The sequence below is a fragment of the Rhopilema esculentum genome, chromosome 1 (genome assembly GCF_057945365.1).
Source record: "Rhopilema esculentum isolate cy_ngs chromosome 1, ASM5794536v1, whole genome shotgun sequence".
Taxonomy (NCBI): Eukaryota; Metazoa; Cnidaria; class Scyphozoa; order Rhizostomeae; family Rhizostomatidae; genus Rhopilema; species Rhopilema esculentum.
In genome coordinates this window covers 1,617,430-1,640,469 of record NC_142815.1, presented here as the reverse complement: position 1 = coordinate 1,640,469, position 23,040 = coordinate 1,617,430, and the positions used below count along the sequence as shown (strand labels likewise).

The 23,040-nt window shown below is 38.8% G+C and overlaps 2 protein-coding genes across 2 annotated transcripts; one reads left to right on the top strand and one right to left on the bottom strand.

The window, feature by feature from the left end:
* Positions 1-1,652: 1,652 nt before the first annotated feature.
* LOC135690258 (pyruvate kinase PKM) lies at positions 1,653-12,228 on the top strand. Its single transcript, XM_065207763.2, has 9 exons — positions 1,653-1,774; positions 3,964-4,150; positions 5,231-5,322; positions 5,944-6,066; positions 6,910-7,233; positions 8,145-8,423; positions 8,589-8,741; positions 10,103-10,266; positions 10,899-12,228. The coding sequence occupies exons 2-9, from the start codon at positions 3,988-3,990 to the stop codon at positions 11,236-11,238; spliced, it is 1,638 nt and encodes a 545-aa protein (XP_065063835.2). The 5' UTR covers positions 1,653-1,774; positions 3,964-3,987; the 3' UTR covers positions 11,239-12,228.
* A 695-nt stretch (positions 12,229-12,923) lies between these two features.
* LOC135690261 (coronin-1C-A) lies at positions 12,924-22,122 on the bottom strand. Its single transcript, XM_065207766.2, has 9 exons — positions 21,597-22,122; positions 20,485-20,691; positions 20,020-20,142; positions 18,904-19,212; positions 18,289-18,405; positions 17,405-17,509; positions 15,919-16,125; positions 13,936-14,157; positions 12,924-13,403 (listed from the first exon to the last, which is right to left on the bottom strand). The coding sequence occupies exons 2-9, from the start codon at positions 20,680-20,682 to the stop codon at positions 13,287-13,289; spliced, it is 1,398 nt and encodes a 465-aa protein (XP_065063838.2). The 5' UTR covers positions 20,683-20,691; positions 21,597-22,122; the 3' UTR covers positions 12,924-13,286.
* Positions 22,123-23,040: the final 918 nt, after the last annotated feature.

The following is a 23,040-nucleotide window of genomic DNA, read 5'->3' as shown; positions in this document are numbered from 1 at the left end:
CATGGCTGTCGAAAGCAAGGGGGCAGGAACCCCACCATAATTGTCAAACTCTTCTATATTTCCTTTATAACAGTGTACCGAATGGGAAGCAATACAATGGGCGGTCGCCCACCCCCGATACAATGTAAATTTTAATCCTTCGGCACTGCTTTTGAAGAAAGTGTTGCTGCAGCATTTTTAGAATGACTGAATGCGGCAATTACAACTAGAAATAAAGCTAGATTATTCGCACAAAATTTTCGTGTTGTGTTAATTTTTTTTCATTGCACAAGAAGTGGCCTTGAAAAGAATAGCTATTAATAAATAGCAATAATAGCTTTGTCCGTCGCTCTTGTTCTCACACTGGTCACCAAAGGTTCTTTAAAACAGTAAGATGAAATGCTAACATGTCTCACCTTTGTGTTTTGTTGTTCTCGCTTTTGGATTAGCTTTTCAGGGGCTTGATATTGTAATTCTGGTCTGAGTACAAGCAACTCACTTTCGAATATAAGAGTGGCCATGCTTCATCCGTGTTTTAAGGGCTTTCACCAAAGCTTTTCATGCGCTCTCCGATATTCCACTCGTTAAATCTAGTAAAATTGGGTTGTACACACTTCAATAACTCTTAAATAGGTCTTGAGAACGGCGTAGACATGGAAAATATTCGTTTTATTTGTCTCAGGTGCAGCCATTAGTTCATTCCTTTACGATTTTGTCCGCTTTTTAAAAGCCTTCGCTAAAATTTTTTCGTCCTCCAATACTCATTGTCGCTGATATTAATAATGGCCCTTTAAAGCCCCAACACCTTTTGTATGGGTTTTGAAATGGCATTGTGACTAAGTATAAACATGATGGAAAGGTATCAAGAGACTGGGAGTAATGCCTTTTGGAAGGTCTCTTGTGTATGTTGATAGAATGCTTGTTGGTGGATCCAAAGAGAATGAGCCAAACGAAAAGTGCCCAAAGGAATATGGTCCAACTTTTTGGATGGTCTCAAGATGATTTAAAATGCGTTTTCAAAAATTTCGGATCCCATGTTCTCCAACTAAATTCGTCACCAGTCTCTAAAAGAATCCTTGCCAAAAAGCTGGAACCTTGCAAGAACCAGATTCAAAGGTTAGCAACGCAATAATTTAGCTACATCTCTGTAAAATTCATGACTCTGCAGCCTCGAAACAACCAGCAACAAGAGACTCTTATTTGACGTTACACAGACCGCGGTCTTTGGTTAGACCTTGAGCGGTTCGTTAACGGCTCGACTTGCGGCTTTTAGCCCCTTATGCACCTACCCCCTTTCATCGGAGGCCTTGATACCTGTTGCAGACTGGGTCAAATGGATCAACTTATGATCTTTGTAAAACTCTGGAACTTTTCTTGTTTGACTGAAGTGACATCTAAAGCCTAACGACATTAAAAGCTTGAAACTTGTAATTCACACGGAAGTGGACTCTGCCCATCTGGTTTTGGCATTTAAATGGGGATCATAATAAAAGTTAAGCCAATTTTTCTAGAAAAACTATCTTTACGCCTTCAACATGAGTAAATTATACGAAGTGAATTCTCTTATTGACATTTTCTTTGAGGTATGATATGCTCTTGAAATTACCATTACAAAAAATGTCGAGGGGTCAAACAAATTTCCCTCTTCTCCCCCCCCCCCCCCTCCCGACCCAGAAGCATTTCCAGTTATTGCGGAGCGCATCTGTAGCTCTGCGGAGGATTTGTTAGTTGACTCTGATTGTTTGGGAGGATTGTTTGAGTTGCATGTGACTGACCAGAAATTATCAATTTTGAGGTAATTATCTAATTTCCTTCTTTATTTATCTATATTTTCATCATCTATGAATATGATTTGTTAAAGTACTTGTCTTGAAATATAAAAAAATGCAGCAGATTAGGAACAGCTGTGGAAAAACGGCCCAGCCTTCGATTTAGGCCGCTTTTGGGGTCCATGGGTCATGGGCCTTTCAAGTTGTCGAAAAGAAAAATGGATTGGATGTTGAATTATGCTATGAAACAAACAGTAAATATTGCTCTTGATATCTCCTACTTAAATTATGGTAAAATGCTTTTCAAATTCAGTGAAGCTAAAGTTTTTCTTGTAAGGGATGAGGTTACCGTTTTTCTGAAAACAATTCTTGCTCTCCAAACATGCTCCCTAAAACTGTTAACATAATCAAAATTAAACTAGATGGTCAGTGGAAACAGAAATAGCTAGAGAAAAGCTCTATTTCTCCTGATATTGTGCTAATTTGCTGATTCTAGTGTTGCGGGTATTTCAAAATAAACGCGTGGTTTGCTAATTAAAATTTTTGTGATGTGAAATCTAATTTTTTCTCGCGACCCTGCACTCGAATTACAAAAGACCTTTAAAGAGCCTCAGTTATTACATCCATTTGCTAGCCTACAGTTTAGTCAAAATGTATTATTTGTCCTCATGCTGCAAAATAATTTATCCTTTTTTGCACATATTTTTGCTTGCTTGTTCATATTTCCTTTTGCTATTTTTGCTGGTTAAGAAACATCTACCTGGCGTGGAAATAAAATTGGTTAAAAACACAGTAGTGCTGTCAAGGAGTTAAAATTTTGAAAATGTCTAGGAATATTGAATAAAATAAATTGGCAAAAGCACAAATAAAAGAAAGAATGTCTCCTGCTCTTTTTAGGGCTAGTATTGTTGTCACAAAAGAAGATTTGGTATTTAGCAGATCCACCCCTTTTTCAGCTTATACCATTGAATTAAGACTCAGCATAGATTGTATTTTTGAGTCACTTTGCATCCGAGGGGACTCCCATTATTTGTGGTAGAGCTTTATGTTTTATTCAGTTTCACGCTAAGGGAAACTCAACTTTGTAATTTTCACCCTATTATTAACACACAAATATCATTACAAGATTATCATTCATCAACAACTCATCTACTCCCCCTTAATTACGATAACAAGACTTTTTATACTATTTACAGTGCACATGTGCAATTACAACAGTAGAGTGATAAACAAAGTATTAATCCTACTAGCAGGCCATGGCCTAAAAGGGGTCAAAGAGAGCCAAGGCTTAAATGTTAAAAAATCACCTGCAAATGATAGTCTTTTTTGACAATGGCCCTCAAAGGGTAGCATAAGAACTGAACTTATGTCCTTGATAGCATCCATTTCTTTGTACTCCTCTGGTCCTTCTTTGACAAATTTCTTCGCCATTGACTGTTGTTGATTCAGGAAAGATAACAATCATGTTTGATTGCTATCATAAATTGCAAAGCAACCACTTAAAAAACTTCCAAGTGCTTGTGTTATTATCAAAATTTGATCATTCGGTAGCCATTTGAAAAGATCCTTAAATCAACCAGACCTTAATGGGAGTACCCCTGGGTTTTGCATCTGCGTTTCACGAATTGTCTAACCTATCCATACCAATGTTGCCAATGTTTGCAACATCCAATTAGACAGGAGCATCAAGTGGGTGTTGCTTGGGTAAAATTTCATGAGGGGTTGACTTTGGTGCAATTTCAATTATTTTCATCTGGTATCTATCTTAAGTATTACTCTGTAGCCTGAGGTAGCTATTTTGTTATTGTAATTGTTTAGAATTGTATTTAACTGTATCGTAATTATCATAGGCAACAGGATTTCAGAAGATAATTAGCAGAGAATGCGGGAAAATTACCGACCTGGGCGAAGCTCTAACGCATGATCATCCAAGGCCAAATGCGGGCGAACGACTTGGCCTTGGGTGATGACTTGAAAGCATGACCCAATAGCTCAGCAGTAGAGCACTTGAGGTACAAAGTCAAGGGTTGTGAGTTCAAGCCATGCTCAGGTCGGTTATTTTCCTGCATTCCTCTCTCTTTTACCAGTTACACAGGGGAGCCATCGCAGCACCATCACAAAGTGCAGAGGAACTGAAGAATGATTAAGGATTTCATGTGTGCAAACTATTGAAATCTGTTTAAAAGATTCTTTTCAATTCTTTTTTCTTATGCAGCTAGCTTCCAGAAGATCAAACAAGATGTCTGGAAAAGTAGCAAGATTTGAGTACAATGAGGACATGGTTGCCCGTGATGCATTGCTCAATGCCACACATGCACGCAATCATCTTGAATTCTGTTGTGGTCTTAATATAGATACAGTGCCTCCTGTTGTCAGGGGAACAGGCATCATCTGCACCATTGGTAAGTTACCTGTTTCAGAAAGATATTGTAAAAAATAAATTTTCAGATTTGTGTAGAAAAGATTTCTGTGATCAGCTATGACAGCCCTTCCCACTCAAATTAATGAAATCTCTGACTTACTCATTGCCAAAATTTCTTTAAAAGCAATGGCGGCGCCAGCCACTATGCTCTGGGGGGGGGGGGGACAAAACGAAATATTTTAGACCACGCCCCTTTTAGCACCAGAAAACGCCCTTTTACTAACAAGGAATGCAATTTTTACCTGAATTGAACGCCCATGACTCACTTTTGGCTATGTAAAGGCAGTTTTAAAATCATAGGATTACATTACAAAAAGTAAATTGCCAAAATATTGCCCCTCCCCAAAAACATTTTCTCGTTGGATTTAGACGAAATGCAAAATTGATCCTGCCGAGAACTGGGGCGGGGGCATGTCCCCCCCAGTCCCCCCTGTGGCGCCACTACTGTTTAAAAGTATGTTGTGAAAAAGAAATTTTTTGGCAGATGAATGAATTCTGTGGACAGCTATTACAGACCTTCGAACTCAAATTAATTGAATCTCTGACTTACTCATTGCCAAAATTTGTACTATGCCAGTTAAGTATGAAGCCATGTTGAATCATATAAATTTGATGTCATTGTCTTTGATTATTTGGGTACTAAAATAGACATAAGTTGACTCAATTTTTCCATTTTTTTATTTACCTGTGTAAGATCCTAATCTAGTTCTTGTAAGATCCTATAATGTCAGTCTGGATCCTAGCAAGATCCTATTCAAGATCATGTTTTAGAACCCCGTAAGATTTTTGGTAAGATCCTGTGTAAGATCTTAAGTTGGTTTATCCTTCAGGATCTTTACGGAGGCTGAAATTTTGGAATTATGTCTATTTCAATGAGAACTATTGGCACACAAAAGTTTCTTGCATTCTGAAGGCATAATGGTTACAGATTTAAGAAATCCTGGATGATTTTTCATGGAATGACTCGTGGAAGTTTTATCATTTCCATGACCGCTTTTCAGGTCCAACTCTGTGGTATTCAACTGAATTTTAATAGCTTGTTTTTGCATCATTCATCTAGGTCCAGCATGCCAAGATGTTGATAAGCTCAAAGAGATGATCTATAGTGGGATGAACATTGCAAGGATGAATTTTTCACATGGAACACATGAGGTTATTTTTCAAGCAATCTATTTAAAATAGCAATTTGTCTGCAAGTTTCAAAGTTGTCTATGGCACCTTAGCTCTTTCTATATGGCATCAAATATTATTTAAATGTTGTGTAAAACAGTAATTTTCATTAGCAGCAAGCTTGATAAATAATGTCAATAATTTTTATTAGATTTGTTCTTTATTATATGTTTATATGTATTGTTCTGATCTATTAGGGTAGCCTTATCACAAATCACAGTATAAATTGTTTTGAAGAATTTGGGTAAAGACATTCAAAGAAGACACCATCTTGGGTTTTCACAATTTTTTAAAAACAGGAACAGAACCTTATAACTTGTCCATATCTAACATCAAGCGTGAACAACTGACTTATAATTACATAATCCGACATTGAGGTCTCGGCACTATTGAAGGATTAACCCAGTGTTCCTATTCACAGTATAAGTATTGCATTTTGTTGCATAACATAACTAACTTAGCATTGTGTTGCAGACTTCTAGATAAGGATTCATATCTCTTTGAGGTGTTCTGTTAGATATTTAAAAATTTTTATATTTGTCATTTTTTATCTTGTTTTGAGAACAATTCTTTCATTAATGACATTAATTTGTTTTGTCATAGTATCACAAGAAGACAATTGACAATGTCAGAGAGGCAGCAAAAGTTGAGCATCCCCATCCCGTAGCAATTGCTCTGGACACCAAGGGGCCTGAAATCAGAACCGGCATTATGAAGGCTGGAACTGTAAGTATCCTTACAATTATGGGACAAAAACTTTTTTGTATGGTTAACTATAAATTACTTATAGGTTTGCTATGAGTTACTAGGAGTTACTACTAATTACTATCATACTGGCCACCAGCAACTACTGATTACTATAGTAGGCAAAAAAGGGATCTGAAATCGTAACAGGCACCATGAAGGCTGGAACTATCCTTACAATTATGGGACAAAAACTTTTTTGTATGGTTAACTATAAATTACTTATAGGTTTGCTATGAGTTACTAGGAGTTACTACTAATTACTATCATACTGGCCACCAGCAACTACTGATTACTATAGTAGGCAAAAAAGGGATCTGAAATCGTAACAGGCATCATGAAGGCTGGAACTATCCTTAGAATTATGGGACAATAACTTTTTTGTATGGTTAACTATAAATTACTTATAGGTTTGCTATGAGTTACTATACGCTTCTACTAATTACTATCATACTGGTCACCAGCAACTACTGATTACCATAGTTGTCAGAAAAGAGATATGAAATCAAAACAGGCACCATGAAGGCTGAAACTATCCTTAGAATTATGGGACAAAAACTTTTTTGTAAGGTTAACTATGAGTTACTTATAGGTTTGCTATGAGCTATTAGGAGTTACTACTAATTACCATGCGTAACTTGTACCAGGTTCTCATAGCTTATTTTGGATTTTTTGTCTGGCATGATTTGGCTTCGGCCACTTTCAAGACATCGCCACCCTGCCCCTGTTTATTCCTTCCCCGTTTATTGCAAGGCCCCCTCCCGCCCCCCCCCCCCCCCTCGTTCATTCCTGATCTCACCATAACGAGAATGTCTTGTTTCTTAGGACAGTGAAACAACTTATAAGAAAGGCGCAGCACTGAGAGTGACAACTGACCTCAGCCTGAGGGAGCAATGCGACGAGAACTTACTGTATGTTGATTACAAAGGTTTGGCGAAGTCTGTCAAGAGAGGGAGTAAGATTTTCATAGCCGATGGCCTATTGTCACTTGAAGTAACGGATGTATTAGATGATCACGTGATGACTAAAATTCTTAATGATGCAGCGATTAGTTCAAGGAAAAACTGTAACTTGCCGGGGGCTATTATTGATCTGCCGGCTGTTTCAGAGAAAGACGTCCAGGATTTGCAGTTTGGTGTTGAAAATGAGGTAAGATACAGGGGCTATTGATACAGTGCCGTAGGAAGATATAATTTCACTTAAGAGGGGGGGGGGGCGATAGGATTGAAACGATGTTACAATTTTTTGGTCTCTTGCTCAAATGGGTATTGTACCCAAAGGGGGTGTCATGCCGAAAAGCGGTATCCAGCCCAATGGGGGTATTGTCCCCAAAAGGGGTATCTTGCCCAAAGGGGTATCTTGCTCAAGGAGGTATTGTGCCCAAATAGGTATTGTGCCCAAAAGGGGTGTTATGCCAAACAGCTGTATCCCGCTCAATGGGGGTATTGTGCCCAAAAGGGGTATCTTGCCCAAAGGGGGTGTTATGCCAAACAGCTGTATCCTGCCCAATGGGGGTATTGTGTCTAAAAGGGGTATCTTGCCCTTAGAGGTATTGTGCCCAAATGGGTATTGTGCCCAAACGGGTATTGTGCCCAAATGGGTATTGTGCCCAAACGGGTATTGTGCCCAAATGTGTATTTTGCCCAAATGGGTATTTTGCCCAAATGGGTATTTTGCCCAAATGGGTATTGTGCCCAAATGGGTATTGTGCCCAAAAGGGTATTGTGCCCAAATGGGTATTGTGCCCAAATGGGTATTGTGCCCAAATGGGTATTGTGCCCAAAAGGGCTATCTTGCTCAATAGACCTATTGTTACGGAGCTTTAATGGCACTATGTTCCGACGCATTTCGCTGGCCATTTAAATTCCCATTGGCTAGACTAAACAATAGACCTGTTGTTACGTAGCCAATCGGCTAATCTTCAATGTTTTCTCGATTTTAAACAAGCCGCAAAGCCTATTTTTAACACTGAACGGTTGACTGACAGGACATAGTGACTTTTATAGGAAATAAGTGAACTGGGTGAATAAGTTCGAAATTTTCCTTCATTTCCCTTTCAGGTCGATATGATCTTCGCTTCCTTCATTCGCAAAGCCCAAGATATCAGAGATGTGCGAAAAGTCCTCGGTGAGAAGGGAAAAGACATTAAAATCATTGCTAAGATCGAAAACCACGAGGGAATCATCAATATCGATGAGATCCTCATGGAAACTGATGGCGTCATGGTTGCTAGGGGTGATATGGGTATGGAGATTCCCCTTGAGAAGGTCTTCCTTGCTCAGAAGATGATAATAGCAAGGTGCAATATGGCAGCCAAACCGGTTATCTGTGCAACCCAGGTAAATAACTTGTTAATCCGGTACACATAACCTGTTCATCTAGTATACAAAACCTGTTTATCTGATGAATATAACCTGTTTATCTGGGACGCATAAGGTCGAATTTTTATAACCCATGTCGAAGTCATAATCCAATAATTGTTAACTTTCCTTTCTTTTTTAAAGATGTTAGAATCGATGACAGAGAACCCCCGTCCAACTAGAGCAGAAGCCTCAGATGTAGCTAATGCTGTACTGGATGGCGTCGATTGTGTCATGTTATCCGGGGAGACTGCAAAAGGAGCCTACCCATCACAAGCAGTTTTGACTATGCACAAGGTAGGATAAAGATTCGTTTGCTGCCCTGTCAGCGTATACATTTACCAGTAAATATATGTCTAGCAATACGTCAGCATTTGCGTCTGCTATTTCATCACAGTTGTATCTTCTGTAGCATCAGCGTTTGCGTCTGCCATTACATCATCTTTTGTATCCAGGATGATGTCAGCGTTTGTGTCTACTAGTGCGTCAGCGTTTGCGTCTACCAGTGTGTCAGCGTTTGCGTCTACTATGACGTCAGCATTTGCGTCTGCTATTTCATCACAGTTGTATCTTCTATAGCATCAGCGTTTGCGTCTGCCATTACATCATCTTTTGTATCCAGGATGATGTCAGCGTTTGTGTCTACTAGTGCGTCAGCGTTTGCGTCTACCAGTGTGTCAGCGTTTGCGTCTACTATGACGTCAGCATTTGCGTCTGCTATTTCATCACAGTTGTATCTTCTATAGCATCAGCGTTTGCGTCTGCCATTACATCATCTTTTGTATCCAGGATGATGTCAGCGTTTGTGTCTACTAGTGCGTCAGCGTTTGCGTCTACCAGTGTGTCAGCGTTTGCGTCTACTATGACGTCAGCATTTGCGTCTGCTATTTCATCACAGTTGTATCTTCTATAGCATCAGCGTTTGCGTCTGCCATTACATCATCTTTTGTATCCAGGATGATGTCAGCGTTTGTGTCTACTAGTGCGTCAGCGTTTGCGTCTACCAGTGTGTCAGCGTTTGCGTCTACTATGACGTCAGCATTTGCGTCTGCTATTTCATCACAGCTGTATCTTCTATAGCATCAGCGTTTGCGTCTGCCATTACATCATCTTTTGTATCCAGGATGATGTCAGCGTTTGTGTCTACTAGTGCGTCAGCGTTTGCGTCTACCAGTGTGTCAGCGTTTGCGTCTACTATGACGTCAGCATTTGCGTGTCTATCTATCTACTATGATGTCAGCGTTTTCGTCCACTAATATGTCAACGTTTGCATCCACTGATGTGTCAGCGTTTGCGTCTACTAGTGCGTTAGCATTTGCGTCTACTATGACGTCAGCGTTTGTGTCTGCCAATGCATCATTGTTTTTTACCTTCTATGATTTCAACCTTTGTATCTACCAATATGTCAGCGTTTGCGTCTACTAATACATCGGCGTTTGCGTCTGTCATGTCAAAGTTTGCGTCTACCAACACGTCAGTGTTTACGTCTGCTAATACGTCTACTTCTGTGTCTACTGATGCATAAGCGTTTGTGTCTACAATGACGTCACAATTGCGTCTTCCAACATTGATAAATCTAATAGCTACGTAGAAGCTAGTTAATGCCATATATCATCTGCAATATCGAAAATATCTAAGAAATCGTTTCATATCTCTAGATTTGCAGAGAAGCAGAGGCCGCAATATTCCATCGTGCTTTGTATGATAATCTAAAGAATGCCAAGACACTGACGGATGCCACAGAAACAACCTGCATTGCATCAGTTAGTGCATCGTTCAAGGTCAATGCTGCTACCATCATCGCATTTTCTACAAGCGGACGGTATGTTCATTTTGTCACTTTCTCGTATATGCCTCCATCACACAGTAAATTTTTCCATATCCTTCATCCACGTTTTCCTGTTTTTTGTCACACACCAATAACGCTCTCCCTGTGACCACTACGTTTTATGTTTTCTCCTGAATTAGGAAGACGGAGATGACCCCCAGTGGCCCCCGATGCCCCCCTCCCCCAATCTTTAAATCTTCACTGCCATCAGACACCCAGTTTATCAGTATGCGTTTTCTCAATTAAGTAAACTCCGGTTATAGTCACACCAAACGTTGCTTGAAAAGTTGTGACAATGGGCAAAGTTTGGCTGTATACAGGGCTTTATTAAACAGTAAATTTCAGGTGACTGCGGAGTGAGCCCATGTCCGGAAAATTTTCTTATCACAAAGAACTTTAATAGATAGTCAAAACCTAAGAAGCCCAAAAAGGACAAAATTAAGAATAAAAGCCAGTGGCATATCAAAAATAATTTGTAACCCTGAAGGAGCCTGGCGTCGCAACAGACAATGTCCAAGCGTCCTTTTTTTGTTATCAAGAGGCAGCATATATAAACAAGATAAATTGTTTCTGTAGATTTTGTCATAGAATTAACATTCACGGTTTTTCTCGCGCTTTTCTCGCAGAACTGCTCGTATTCTCTCGCATTATCGCCCGCGGTGCCCAATTATCCTCATCACAAGGAATAAAAGAGTCTGTAGACAGGCTCATTTGTCACGTGGCCTTTTCCCGCTCTATTACGACGAGCCTCGTCAGAACAACTGGTCAGATGACGTCAACGCTCGTTTGGTGTATGCTGTTACCAAGGGCAAAGACATGGGTTTCATAAGGAATGGCTCATTCATTGTCTTCGTCGTGGGCTGGTCCCCAGGCTCCCATACAACAAATACAATGCGCATCCTACAGGTCTCGGAAAGTGGTGACGTAATTGGACGTCGGAACGAGGCTGAGATTTTCTTCAGTTGAAAATGTTGTTGTTGTGTTGATTGGAGGTTGTGAATGACTCTTGTTTTCTGTGTAGGTTCATGAATGATTGCAAAGAAGGGTAGGGCCTAGACACATCGTAAACATCGTCACGTGGAATCCTTAACCCAAAAGTTCGCTATAGTTGTTCTAATGTGTGATTTCTCGCTATACGCAGCTGCAACAACCATAGGGCCGGATTGGTACAACGCTTGCCAAAAGCCTTTTTTACTAGAATTGTTTGCCCATTATAATCCATGCGATATTTTATGAAGTCCTTAAATTCTCGTTTTCTTGTGTACCCTGTTCATAATAATACCTAGGCCAGTTGACCTTCCACGACCTAAAATGTCACAGGGAATTTTTGGGCCTAGGGCCAGGACCTTAAATATCGCATGCGATTCTAGGGCCTAGTGCCAAGGCCCTAAATATCAATAGATTTCTAAGGCCTAGGTTCAAATTTCGATAGCCTAAGAGCGCAAGGAATTTAAGTCTTCCTACCACTCACCAGGCCATCATATAGTACCAAAATAGTTGCCTAAGAAATGACAAGACTGTCAATCAACTGTCTATAAGCGACCAATCAGAAACCGACTTTTCAGAATTACACCAATCAGAGTCACTTGCAAATTTTTTATGAGTATACAGGTGATGAAACGTAAAACCTTACAAAAACAAATTTATCCTCTGTAAGACAAGTTAGGTGAGCTAAAATTTGAGAAGCTGAAAGCGAATATTTAAAGGAAGAAAAAATTTACGTTCACATAACCTAACGCACCCTGCCCTGCTTTGCTGTTATGTTTTTAATTGCTAAAAGAGATTTTGCTGTTTATTACAAATCGTTTAAAATATTATATGATTAGATTACACTGACTGAAATCGGTATTGACCATTTTTATTGTGTTACTTGATATCGAAAAGAAGTATACTGAATTTTTGAAATACTGAAGTGTGTAGCAAGTTAAAATATTTATACTTTGATTTGAGGTCAAACATTTTTTGTTTCTTGCTTTCTTTGTATCTTTAATTTAGTACCTGGTATTTTAATATTTGACCTTCAATGTTCATTGCAAAGTCCATCATTTGAAAGTTCATAGTTTCTAAAGACGAAGTTCAAGTCGAAGGTCATATCTGCAGGCCGTGACCAGTTTCGTCTGGCATTCTACAAGGAGCTTTTGTCTCTCCTTTTAAAACATTTGCATCCAAGTGTCATTGTTAATTTCAAAGGCCATTTCTAGAACTGTTTGGTTTGAAGGTCAAAGTTTATGTCAAAGGTCATATCTGAAAGTTCGCGAGAGGCCGTGATTAGTTTCGTCTGGCATTCTACAAGGAGTTTTTGTATCCCTTTTTAAAACATTTGACTGCCAAGTGTCATTGGTAATTTCAAAGGCCACCTCTAAAATTCTTTCAAAGGTTCAAAGATCAAAGTTCATGTCGAAAGTCTTGTCAAGGGTCCTTTCAAAGGTTGTATTTAAAACTGCATAAAAAGACCAGGATATCCTCTTTCGCTTTTAAATATTTGATTTTCAAGTGCCTTTATTCATTAGTCTACCAGTCGAATTGTGTAGTTCAAAGGTCAAAGGTCAGGTCAAAGGTCATAGCTCATAAAAGGTTGGTGACCTTTGTAAACTTTCTCTTTTCGTGTAAATTCTGCTCTTAGGAGCTCAGACACAGAAACTAAAACATTTCAAAGAACAATTTTTTTAGAATCATCTAATGTTGCCTTCAATATCAAATTATATCAAACAAAGAGCTCTGATATTATATTAACATGCATCGCATTAAATCTATTGTACTAACTAAATTTTATAAGGCATTAATCAAAATTTAAAACTTTGTTTAAAAAGATTACAGATTTTGTTACGAAAATACTAAAGTTTTTACGTCATCATGATGAGTTAATAACAGTTAGGACCTAGAAAATGCAATTTTTACACAGCTTTATTACGACAAGACGAGCTTCTTTTGGCCTATTTTAGCATTATATCACAAAGCTCTCAAGACTTTAGTGGTTATCAGACAGTGAAATCGTTTGTTGTTGATTCTCTGTGTTAGTGTATTTCGTCAGAAAGCTGTCTTTCCAGTTGTTGGATTCGTAAATCTTTAGCTTGAAGGAGCTCTTTCAATCGTCGAATCTCATCCTCGTGTTCATAGAATGCTTTTCGAAGCTACAAGATGAACAAAATGGCTTGTACAACAGTCACACAGTTAACAGGACATAAGATATTTTATAGCTCCTGGAGGCTGAAGACCTTATTTTTAAATATCCTTTGTAATCGGTTATAAAGTTCATATAATGTGCTAAACGGATTCAAAATAACTTTTGTTTAATTTTTACTTAGTTGAAGCATTTTCAATTCCTTTGCCCATCAATACAATGGTTCTTTTTGCGCCAAAAAGTGATTTTGTCAGTGGAGAGAGCCGAATTTCAACAAAGATTAGACAGAGTGGCAAAGCGACGACATTGCTTAAATTCGATTTAGAAAGTTTTCGATTTTGAACTAAAAAGCAGAAAATGCACTGTAAAGAACATCTAAATAACAGATCACCTAGAAATGTTGTCCTTTGTAAGTTTAAAAACTAGGGCCAAATTACAATATTTTTATGAGGTAAGAATCTGGGCATATCTCATAAGAAATGGCAGTTCCTCCACCCACTCATTCCTACTTCTATATACTCTATGAAAACTTAAAGAATTACCTCTTTTTCGTTACTTGGTGGCTCTTTCTGAGGACACATTTCGATGATATCGAGGTTGCTTTGTTTTTTGACAGCCACGAATTGTTTTTCTGTTGGCTGATACCCTTCCTTCAGGGAAATAAGAATTGGTTCCGCGTTTTTTCCACTTAGCCATTCCTCGGCCTCAAGAGATGGAATATCGCCTTGCGTTAAAGGGTATAAATCTTCTTGAAAGCGATCTGACTGGGTGAAAAAGAAGTTTGAAATTACAAACCCGTTCATATTTCAGAAGCTTTGCTTATTCGAAAAAGTCATTTCATTATCAATTGCAATTGTAATTAGCTAATTGCAATTAGGTAGTCAGACATTGCAAAAAAGCTATTACAAGCGTAAGGAAGATAATCAGGAACAATGAAATGAACATAATGATAATTTTAATAGTTTTAATAATGATAATTAAAAAAAAATATTAGTACAGAATAAAAACAAAAAACGGTTTGCAATAAGCTATTTTCAATATATGCTCTGTTTAAAATAAAACAACTGAAAATCATTAAGAGTTTCCTAATTAGAATTTTGTCGACGAAATGAAAAGCTAGAAATATTTTCATTGGTTCCTTGACCCGTATTGAAGTGTTTGATTTCACCAAGAAAGGCTTGTCAAGAGGGTAGTTAAAGGCACTATATCCCGATCTGTTTCGCTGGCCATTCAAATTTCCTATTGGTTGGACGAAACAATAGAGCTATTGTTACGTATCCAATCGGCTAATTCTCTATGTTTTATCAATCATGAACGAGCTTCAAGCCTATTTTTAACTGTAAACGGTTGATTGACGGGACAAAGTGCCTTTAAGTAGTTTAGATGCGCTAAAAATTTAGTGTAAAAAACTATGACTATTAGCAGGCATCAGGGCCTACGCTACAAATTTCAAGGTGGAGGGGCCAAGTTGTTTAAGGTTACGGTAAACGTTTGCTGGATGAAAACATCATTTTTTCGATTTTTTCACATTCAAGTAGCCGAACTTTCAAGGCACACAATGACACCAAATTTGAAACAAACAGAAATTTTGAAAGTGGAAAAAATCCCATGTAAACGAAGGTTTCCATAATTTCTTTATCAAAACTTTTAGTTGAGGCCTGAAAATCTCTTGACCTTTTAAGCCGATTATCGTTGCTTTGCGGTTGTAGTCGCATGTCTCATTTACAATATCGCATGGCACATCCATATATCCAATGTACGGCCGTGTTTATTTAAACAGGCTTATTGATCTCAAATCTTCAAGTGACTTGACCCGGATTACACTGTGGTTTACGAGTGTATCTTGCAAGTGCGATCAGCAAAATCCCGTTTTCTCCGGACTCGAAATTCCTCTACATGCAGGTACGAAAAAGCTATTATGTACCCAAGGAACCACTCGAATGGCTCGAAAATTTGCACACGGCCAGGGCAGACGCTGGGCAAACAAAGTGTGTCTCAAAATTTTTTTATTTTCTCTGGTCCGTCTTTTATACCCAAATACAGCTGCGGGAGGGTGGAACAATTATTTGCCAATTTTTGACAGGGTATAGTTTCAAGAAGAGGAGGAATTTAAAAAATCTGAGACACACTTTGGTAGCTTAGGACCTGCACTTCCTGCTGGTCTAAGTCAGATTTTGTTAACTCAAACGCAAGGGTACATAATAGCTTTTGAAGGTGGTACACTTTTTAACCAGTAAATTCGCATGGAAAATAACATTGAACATTATTTGCCAATACTTTTTATCTGGCTAGATACGCCATAATCTTGTGCATCGAATGATATATAGTTTATCCAGATTCCTTGAGCCGTTTGGCCTTTAGGAAGAAAAAACCAATTTTCGTGTTCAAAACGTTTACCGTAACCTTAAGTCGAACTTGAACTTGGTGCTTCAAAACAGGGTCTCTTTGGAAATATTATTGTTTACTCCCCCCCCCCCCATGCGCATGGCATGTTCCATTTACATATCTTTGTGTAGAAAACTTACTCTTCTCGGGACGATCATCGATATAGGCTCACAAAGGCCGCTTTGATGCAGCTTGTAAAATCTTGCTACTTCGCAGGAATTAACGTCAACGGCGCGTTTTGGCATGGCACCGACGCCTCGTTGTGGAGACGAGCTTCTGTATTCATGAAGGTAGTGAAGGAAGGGAGCCTCGGCTGATAACTCAAAGTAGCGAATGTTTCCATCTCCCTAAAAGGAATGACATTTAGAACTCATCCTGCTATCATCTTGAAATGCCTTAAGCCAAGGCTTTTAAACTAAACAACAGAAACGTTGTCTGAATCAGGGACCCAGTATGCATAGCCTGGCGATGGTGCACCAAAGATTCAGGCACACCATCAATCCCCAGGGGGTACTCTCATTATGGCCTAGCAGAGGTTACAGTCAGGGTCAAAGAGGGTCAAAGCTAAAATGTTAAAAAATACCCTTAAATGGTATTTTCTTACAATAACCCTCAAATGGTAGCATAAGGACGGAAATGATGCCATAGTAACATCCATTTCTTTGTGCGTGCCTTGCCCTTCTTAGCCAAATTTCTTCGCCATCGACTGTTGTTGATTCGGGAAAGATAAAATCTTGTTCGTTTGTCTGTAATAAATGGCAAGCTAAACTAAGCTGTTGTGTTATTATCGAAACTGGAATAGAACTTACGAAACTCCCAATTCAAAACAGCAAAGCCATATTACAAAATAGATGGATTAAATACAGTGTCATACAGATGTAGCCTAATATGGAACTCAATTCCAAATGAAGCAAAATGCTTCAATTTTACTTGTGTCGCAAGGATTACATAAGAAACATTGGATACATTTGATTTACACTATATTTAGCGTTGGTAATTTAGACTAGCTGATTTTAATTCGCTTGAGTAAAGCTAAAGATTGTACCAATTTTATGTAAATAAAGAAAAAAGAAAAGAGCAGGACAGGACAGGGTTCAGGACACAGGACCCAGAATTCAGGATATAGAACACAGGACACAGGACCCAGAATTCAGGATATAGAACACAGGACCCAGAATTCAGGATATAGAACACAGGACCCAGAATTCAGGATATAGAACACAGGACCAAGAATTCAGGATATAGAACACAGGACACAGGACCCAGAATTTAGGATATAGAACACAGGACCAAGAATTCAGGATATAGAACACAGGACACAGGACCCAGAATTCAGGATAAAGAACACAGTACACAGGACCCAGAATTCAGGCTATAGAATACAGGATACAGGACACAGAAATCAGGATATAGAACACAGGACACAGGACCCAGAATTCAGGATATAGAACACAGGACACAGGACACAGAAATCAGGATATAGAACACAGGACACAGGATACAGGACACAGGACCCAGAATTCAGGATATAGGACACAGGACACGGGACATAGGACACAGGACACAGGACACAGGACACAGGACACAGGACAGGGCGGTGCAATTGAATGATATAAAGAAAAATACCTTTCCAGCCAGGTAAACCATATTTGTGTCATGGTCATAAAATGGTAGGATGACGCCAGAGCCTGTATCAATGCCCACTGTATTGAGTGGCTCTTCAAAATTTTTCTGCAAAAGAATTTTGTACAAATAACAAGATAAATATATTGTAAACAACAGTTGAAGATAGACTACACATTTATTAAAGATACGACAATAGTCGCCTGATGCTCGTTCTCTCTGCGTAGTTCGAGCCGTTCTGTTCCATACACCAAGGCTAGTACAGCTCTGCCTTTACGGCATCAAGCTCGAACAATTAGCAGTAATCTTGATTGATAAAGATACCTGTAATTCAATAGGATGATAACAAGGCCTATCAGAAGTGGGAGCTTTGAGCCTTTTATACAGTATTATGTCCATCTTCTCACATAATCCCCTATTCTTAATATCATTCTAACAGCCATTCTGATAGCCTAGGTATTGTACAGTATGAAACATCCAACTACCAACACAGCATTTTATACAACCAGAGTGTATTTTAAATGCTTTTTATAACATAAATGGTAAGGCGGAATCTCTTGTCTGGAGGTGGAAGTGGTTCTGGACAAAAAAATGCGAACAGCCAGTAAAGGAAAACATAAGATTTTAAAGCGTTTTTGTACCGACACCCGTCTGAGTATAAATTTCGGATACTGACTGAAGGTATGCAGAAATTTATATCCAGATCCAGGTCGAAAGAAGCAGGAAAGGAAGGCACTTGATTGGTTCCTTGTTTTTGACCAATCAGCGACCGTTACCGTTGTTTAGAGTTCTCCTTCACTGGAAGCTGATCTCTGGTTGATGTTCAACTGCTATTCCAGTTCCAGACAATAGATTGTTTAAACTAATTGGCCTTTGACGTAACTTACCATATCCCAGAGTGCAATTTGCCGTTCACTAGAACGCGAGAACCCGGTTGTAAGCAGCCGGTCGTTGCCAATGAAACAGACACGTGACTGCTTTGGTCCATCATGGGCCATATGTTCCTATAGCAAAAAAGAGATATAAGATCACAAAAAATTAAGCATTAACAGAAACTGAGGGCCTAGCGATACGTATTGGTGAACACATTCCTTTGGTAGACAGACCTTCAAGTAATATGAAAGATATAGAACGTATTTTAAAGGAAAAAACAAGTTTCTTTTTCTTGCAACTAAATCGCGTAGATTGATGTGATGATCTGGCCACTACAGGGTGACTTTTTCATCACTACACACCCTTCAGTCTTGTTCATGTCCTCAAAATGCCTGTAGCACTTTGTGATTGTTATACCGTTGCGTTCAAATTCTGTAAGAAACATTGATTCCCATGTGTTTAAGACTTATATAATTTCGCACTTTTAGAGATATTTCGTGATTTTTCAAAGCCAAAAAATAGAAAATAGATTTTGTTTATGATGACACACATATTCCCTCAGTTGTTTATCTCCAAAACACTCCAAAACAGTTTTGCGCAAAATCCAATATGGCTGCCAAAAAACTCACCGCGATGATCTCCTCCTTTCGAATATCAATAATCCTCATCATTTTATCTTTACACGTTGTTGCTAGGTAACTGCCATCCCTACTCCAGCACATGCTGTATATTGTATCCCTGTGTCCTTCGATAACAATGGCGGGCTCTCCTCTTTCCACATCCCATACGATGACTTTCTTGTCGAAACCTGCCGTTGCTAAAATGTTGTTTGCCAATGGATGCCAGACGATGATGCCTATCTTCTTTTGATGTCCATGCAACTCGACAACGGCATCAGTCATGTCTTTCTTTAGGCCATCTTCTGGTATCTTCCAAATCTAGGACAAATTAATCATGTCATTTGGGTGACCAATACCATTATTTTTAAACAATCTTTACGTGGTACAGAATTCGATCTATGTTCTGACGTTTTATACTCTGAAAACTGTCAGACGAGAAGCTTTAGTAACATGTTTAATTATATTTGTTTTCTTCAAGACCATTGTTTTTGTAGACCAATGATATTGTTTTTGTAGACCAATACCATCGTTTTTGTAAACCAATGCTATTGCTTTTATAGACAAATACTATCGTTTCTGCAGATAAATTCCATTGTTTTGTAGACCAATAGACAGAGTGTCAGTGTGCCTCAAACATAACAGTGATTTTGATAACTTGTTCGGATAGTTAAAGGCTCTGGCGCAACTGGCATGCTTTGCGACCTTATTTCAAAACGCAATACAAAACACAGTAAATTTCTAAAGCAACTGCCGCTAAGCATGCCGGTTGTACCAGAGCCTTTAAGGCGATAGACACAGCTTTTCAAATTTGAACAATTTTTTTGCGGTACAGAATTTGAAAATGGCTTTGAAAGAAGCAAACATTTTACGACATACTAAAAGCTTTTTTGTCTGACACTCCTCAGAGCATAAAACGTCAGAATAAGGTTCCGAAATAACACGATGGAAAATATTCAAATTTCTTGCATGCAATTGTCTGTTTATTGCGTTTAATTCAAAGGTGTAAATCGATAGATCTGTAAAGATACATTACTAGCAGTTTACATTAGTTTACCAAGGTTAACATCAAATTACCAAGGTTTACCATCAATCAACCCAAGCGTGCAATTGTTTACAAAGGCTTACCTTGACAGTGCAATCTTCCGAGGCAGAAGCAATCAGATTTTCATTGAATGGATTCCACTGCAAATCAAGAACTCTTCCTTTGTGTCCGGATACTTTCGCGTGTCCAATTTCTACTCGGCCAGTCTTTAAAATAATTATAAATAATGCTTAATTTAATTTATTCGATTCAACTTTTGGTATTTCTGTTAAGTTTTGAAGTTATAGTTGAAATTCTCGAATAACAGAGTTTTAGCGCTGAGCGTCTGGCTTGAAAATAATTATTTTGAGGAAAGACACTTTTAGCACTTCAAGACATCTAATCAATAAGGGAACTTTAACATTGTCTGCCGTTTGAAATACATTTCAAGCCATAAGAGAATCGAAGCTGTCTGGCCTAACTTTGACCCACAATTAATTCACTTCTATTGTTAAGGAGACTCAAGAATACGTATGATAATTAATGCTAATTATTCGTAAAATGTTTACCTTCTGAAGTGGTAAAACGATGAAAGCTCCTCCGCCACGTGACTCTAAGACAACAGCAACAAACTTTGAGTTCACCGCGCAGTAATTCCCGTCCCATGCATTCTTGGTGATCGATATTCCATCATAGCAATTTTCCTTCTTAAACGGTTCTCCAAACACGTGTCTGAACTTTGATTCACGGACAAATCGCTTTGGCATTTTGCAAATCTGTAATGGAAAACGCATGATTAGGCCGTCGGTCATGCAAAGGAGCAATGTAGCTAAACCTGGCGAGTCCAGAGTCATCTATTCTATCTCATATACCGTAAAACCTCGAATAAGCCCCCTGGGGACTTATTTATTTTTGATATTTTTGAATGGGGGCTTATTCAAGGGCTTATACGAGGGGGGGGGGGCTTATAAAATTATTGTAGACATTAAGAAGACATTACTTAAAGACCTCGTTTATTTTAGTAGGAATTTCTTTATGAGCATTTAGTTAAATACTACCAAGAATATGAATTTGTTGTGGTAGTTCAATAAAACGCCATAAACAACCTCAGATGGCAAAAATCATCAAATTGAGGGGTCCCATTTGAGAATTTATGGTAGCAGTGAGGGCTTATTCAAGGGGGGATTTATGGTAGCAGTGAGGAATTTATGGTAGCAGTGAGGGCTTATTGACAATTTGTAGTTCTAGGGTAGAGGCTTATTCGAGAGGGGGGAGGGCTTTTTCGAGGAGGGGCCAATTCGAGAAGTTACGGTAGCAGTGGGGCCTTATTCGAGAGGGAGGGACTGATTGACAAATTGTAACTTTAGGGTGGGGGCTTATTCGAGGAGGGAGACTATTTTGAGGGGGGGGGGGGCAATTTAAGGATTTACGGTGCAAAATAAGATACATTCTAAAATTGCGGATTAAACATTCACCCATTAACAAATCAACTATTTCTTAGCAAATCTACTGTACAAGCAGATTTCCTTTAAGGATGTTAAATTTCTATGAGTATTTTAAACCGCTAGCACATTCCCTCGTACAAAACTAAGGAATACGCCTAGATTGTTCGATCTGTGATTTCTGAAATGTGATAGCAATGAACATAAAAACTGCGATAGCAAATGTATACTTTACTGACCCTTTATGGTTTCCAGCTATGTCTTGATGTTTGCTTTCCAGCAACAAGTTTCTTCTCTTACGACAGATCTTTCTATTCTCATTCGTCTTCAATCCACAGGAAGCTGATTCAACAAGATTCTACTAAATCTAATGAAACCAATTTTAGAATCGACGATCCGGTGTCCCTTGCAACAATTTCGCTCTTTTGTGAACTGGCTGCCAGTAAGTTATACCATTAAAATGTTCATCCCCTCATAACATGCAATAGGCTGTTCTTTTCAAAACACGCTAAATTCGTGTCTCTGAAGGTTGACCTAAGTAACAAATGATGTATTGGCCTTGAAGATGCCTGAAACGGTGTGTCTTGAAAATGTTTCGTTATTCCAATCCGGCGCTTTGATACAGAATACGGCGTTCAGATTTTTACGAATTTCCAGTCAGACGCTCGAGGAAGCAATATCTTTGTCCCGTATGCTAAGCTTCGTACTTATAACGCTTGAAGCATACCCAAAACACACGTTAGGAGAGTTCAACAACACCCAGTGTGTGTTCTAAGGCACGTGGAACAGCAATGCTAAAGCGTGTTGTGAATACTTGTGTATAATATATTGTTTTACAATGAATATTAATTTGACGTCTGATTTGGCGGTCAATTTGATGATCCATACACGAAGCATTGATCGACAGGTACCCTGGCTGATAGACGCTGTTATAACTGCAGGTTGCAAAAGCAAAACAACGTGGATATGGCTTGCTCCTTCGTAGTTATACAAACGGAGCATTGGAGTGTTTCTTTAAAGGCTCTTACGCAACCGGCATGCTTTGCTGTAGTTGGTGTTTTGCTGTAGGACCATATTTGGTATTTTCATGCAATGCGAACTACGATACGACCTCGTATTAGGCCTGTCTTGAAAATCTAGTCGCAAAGCATGCTGGTTGCGCAAAAGACTTAAAAAGGTGTACAATTGGATAAAGAAGAGGTTGGTAAAAGCAGAGTTCGGAATATCGAGAGTGATGTAATGATCGGGGGAGGGGGGGAGGGTTTAGGGGCTTGGAAATGTCGGGTGAGAAAGCTTAGAATAATACTGAAATGAAACTCTGTGGGACGCAAAATACAAGAGGAACATACTTAAGCCTTGAAAAAAGCAAACATTTTATAACATACTTAAGCTTTTCTTCTGACAGTCTTCAGAGTATAAAACGTCAGAACATAGATCAAAAGACTGCGCTAGGAAATATAAATACCCAGTTGTGGGTCGAAAAAGGCCAATCAGAAACGCGATCATGTGACTGTCGAGGTTGCCCTTTTTTAAAATGTTGCCAATGGAGTCCTTAGGTAAAATTTAGGGCGGGAAACTATTTTACATCATCATTACAGCGAGGAACTTTTATTAAACATAGGGATGGGCAGGAGACATGCGTACTCAGAAGAAAGGCGGGCATAAGAGGGGGGGGGGGGATTC

Coding starts and splice junctions, on each gene's coding strand:
- LOC135690261 (XM_065207766.2), bottom strand. CDS start 20,682: ATGCCAAAGCGATTTGTCCGTGAATCAAAGTTCAGACACGTGTTTGGA. Junction 18,406..18,903: donor GAAAGGAGGAGATCATCGCG/GTGAGTTTTTTG, acceptor TTTTTGCTATAG/GAACATATGGCCCATGATGG. Junction 17,510..18,288: donor AAATTGCACTCTGGGATATG/GTAAGTTACGTC, acceptor ATTCTTTTGCAG/AAAAATTTTGAAGAGCCACT.
- LOC135690258 (XM_065207763.2), top strand. CDS start 3,988: ATGTCTGGAAAAGTAGCAAGATTTGAGTACAATGAGGACATGGTTGCC. Junction 8,424..8,588: donor CGGTTATCTGTGCAACCCAG/GTAAATAACTTG, acceptor TCTTTTTTAAAG/ATGTTAGAATCGATGACAGA. Junction 8,742..10,102: donor CAGTTTTGACTATGCACAAG/GTAGGATAAAGA, acceptor TCATATCTCTAG/ATTTGCAGAGAAGCAGAGGC.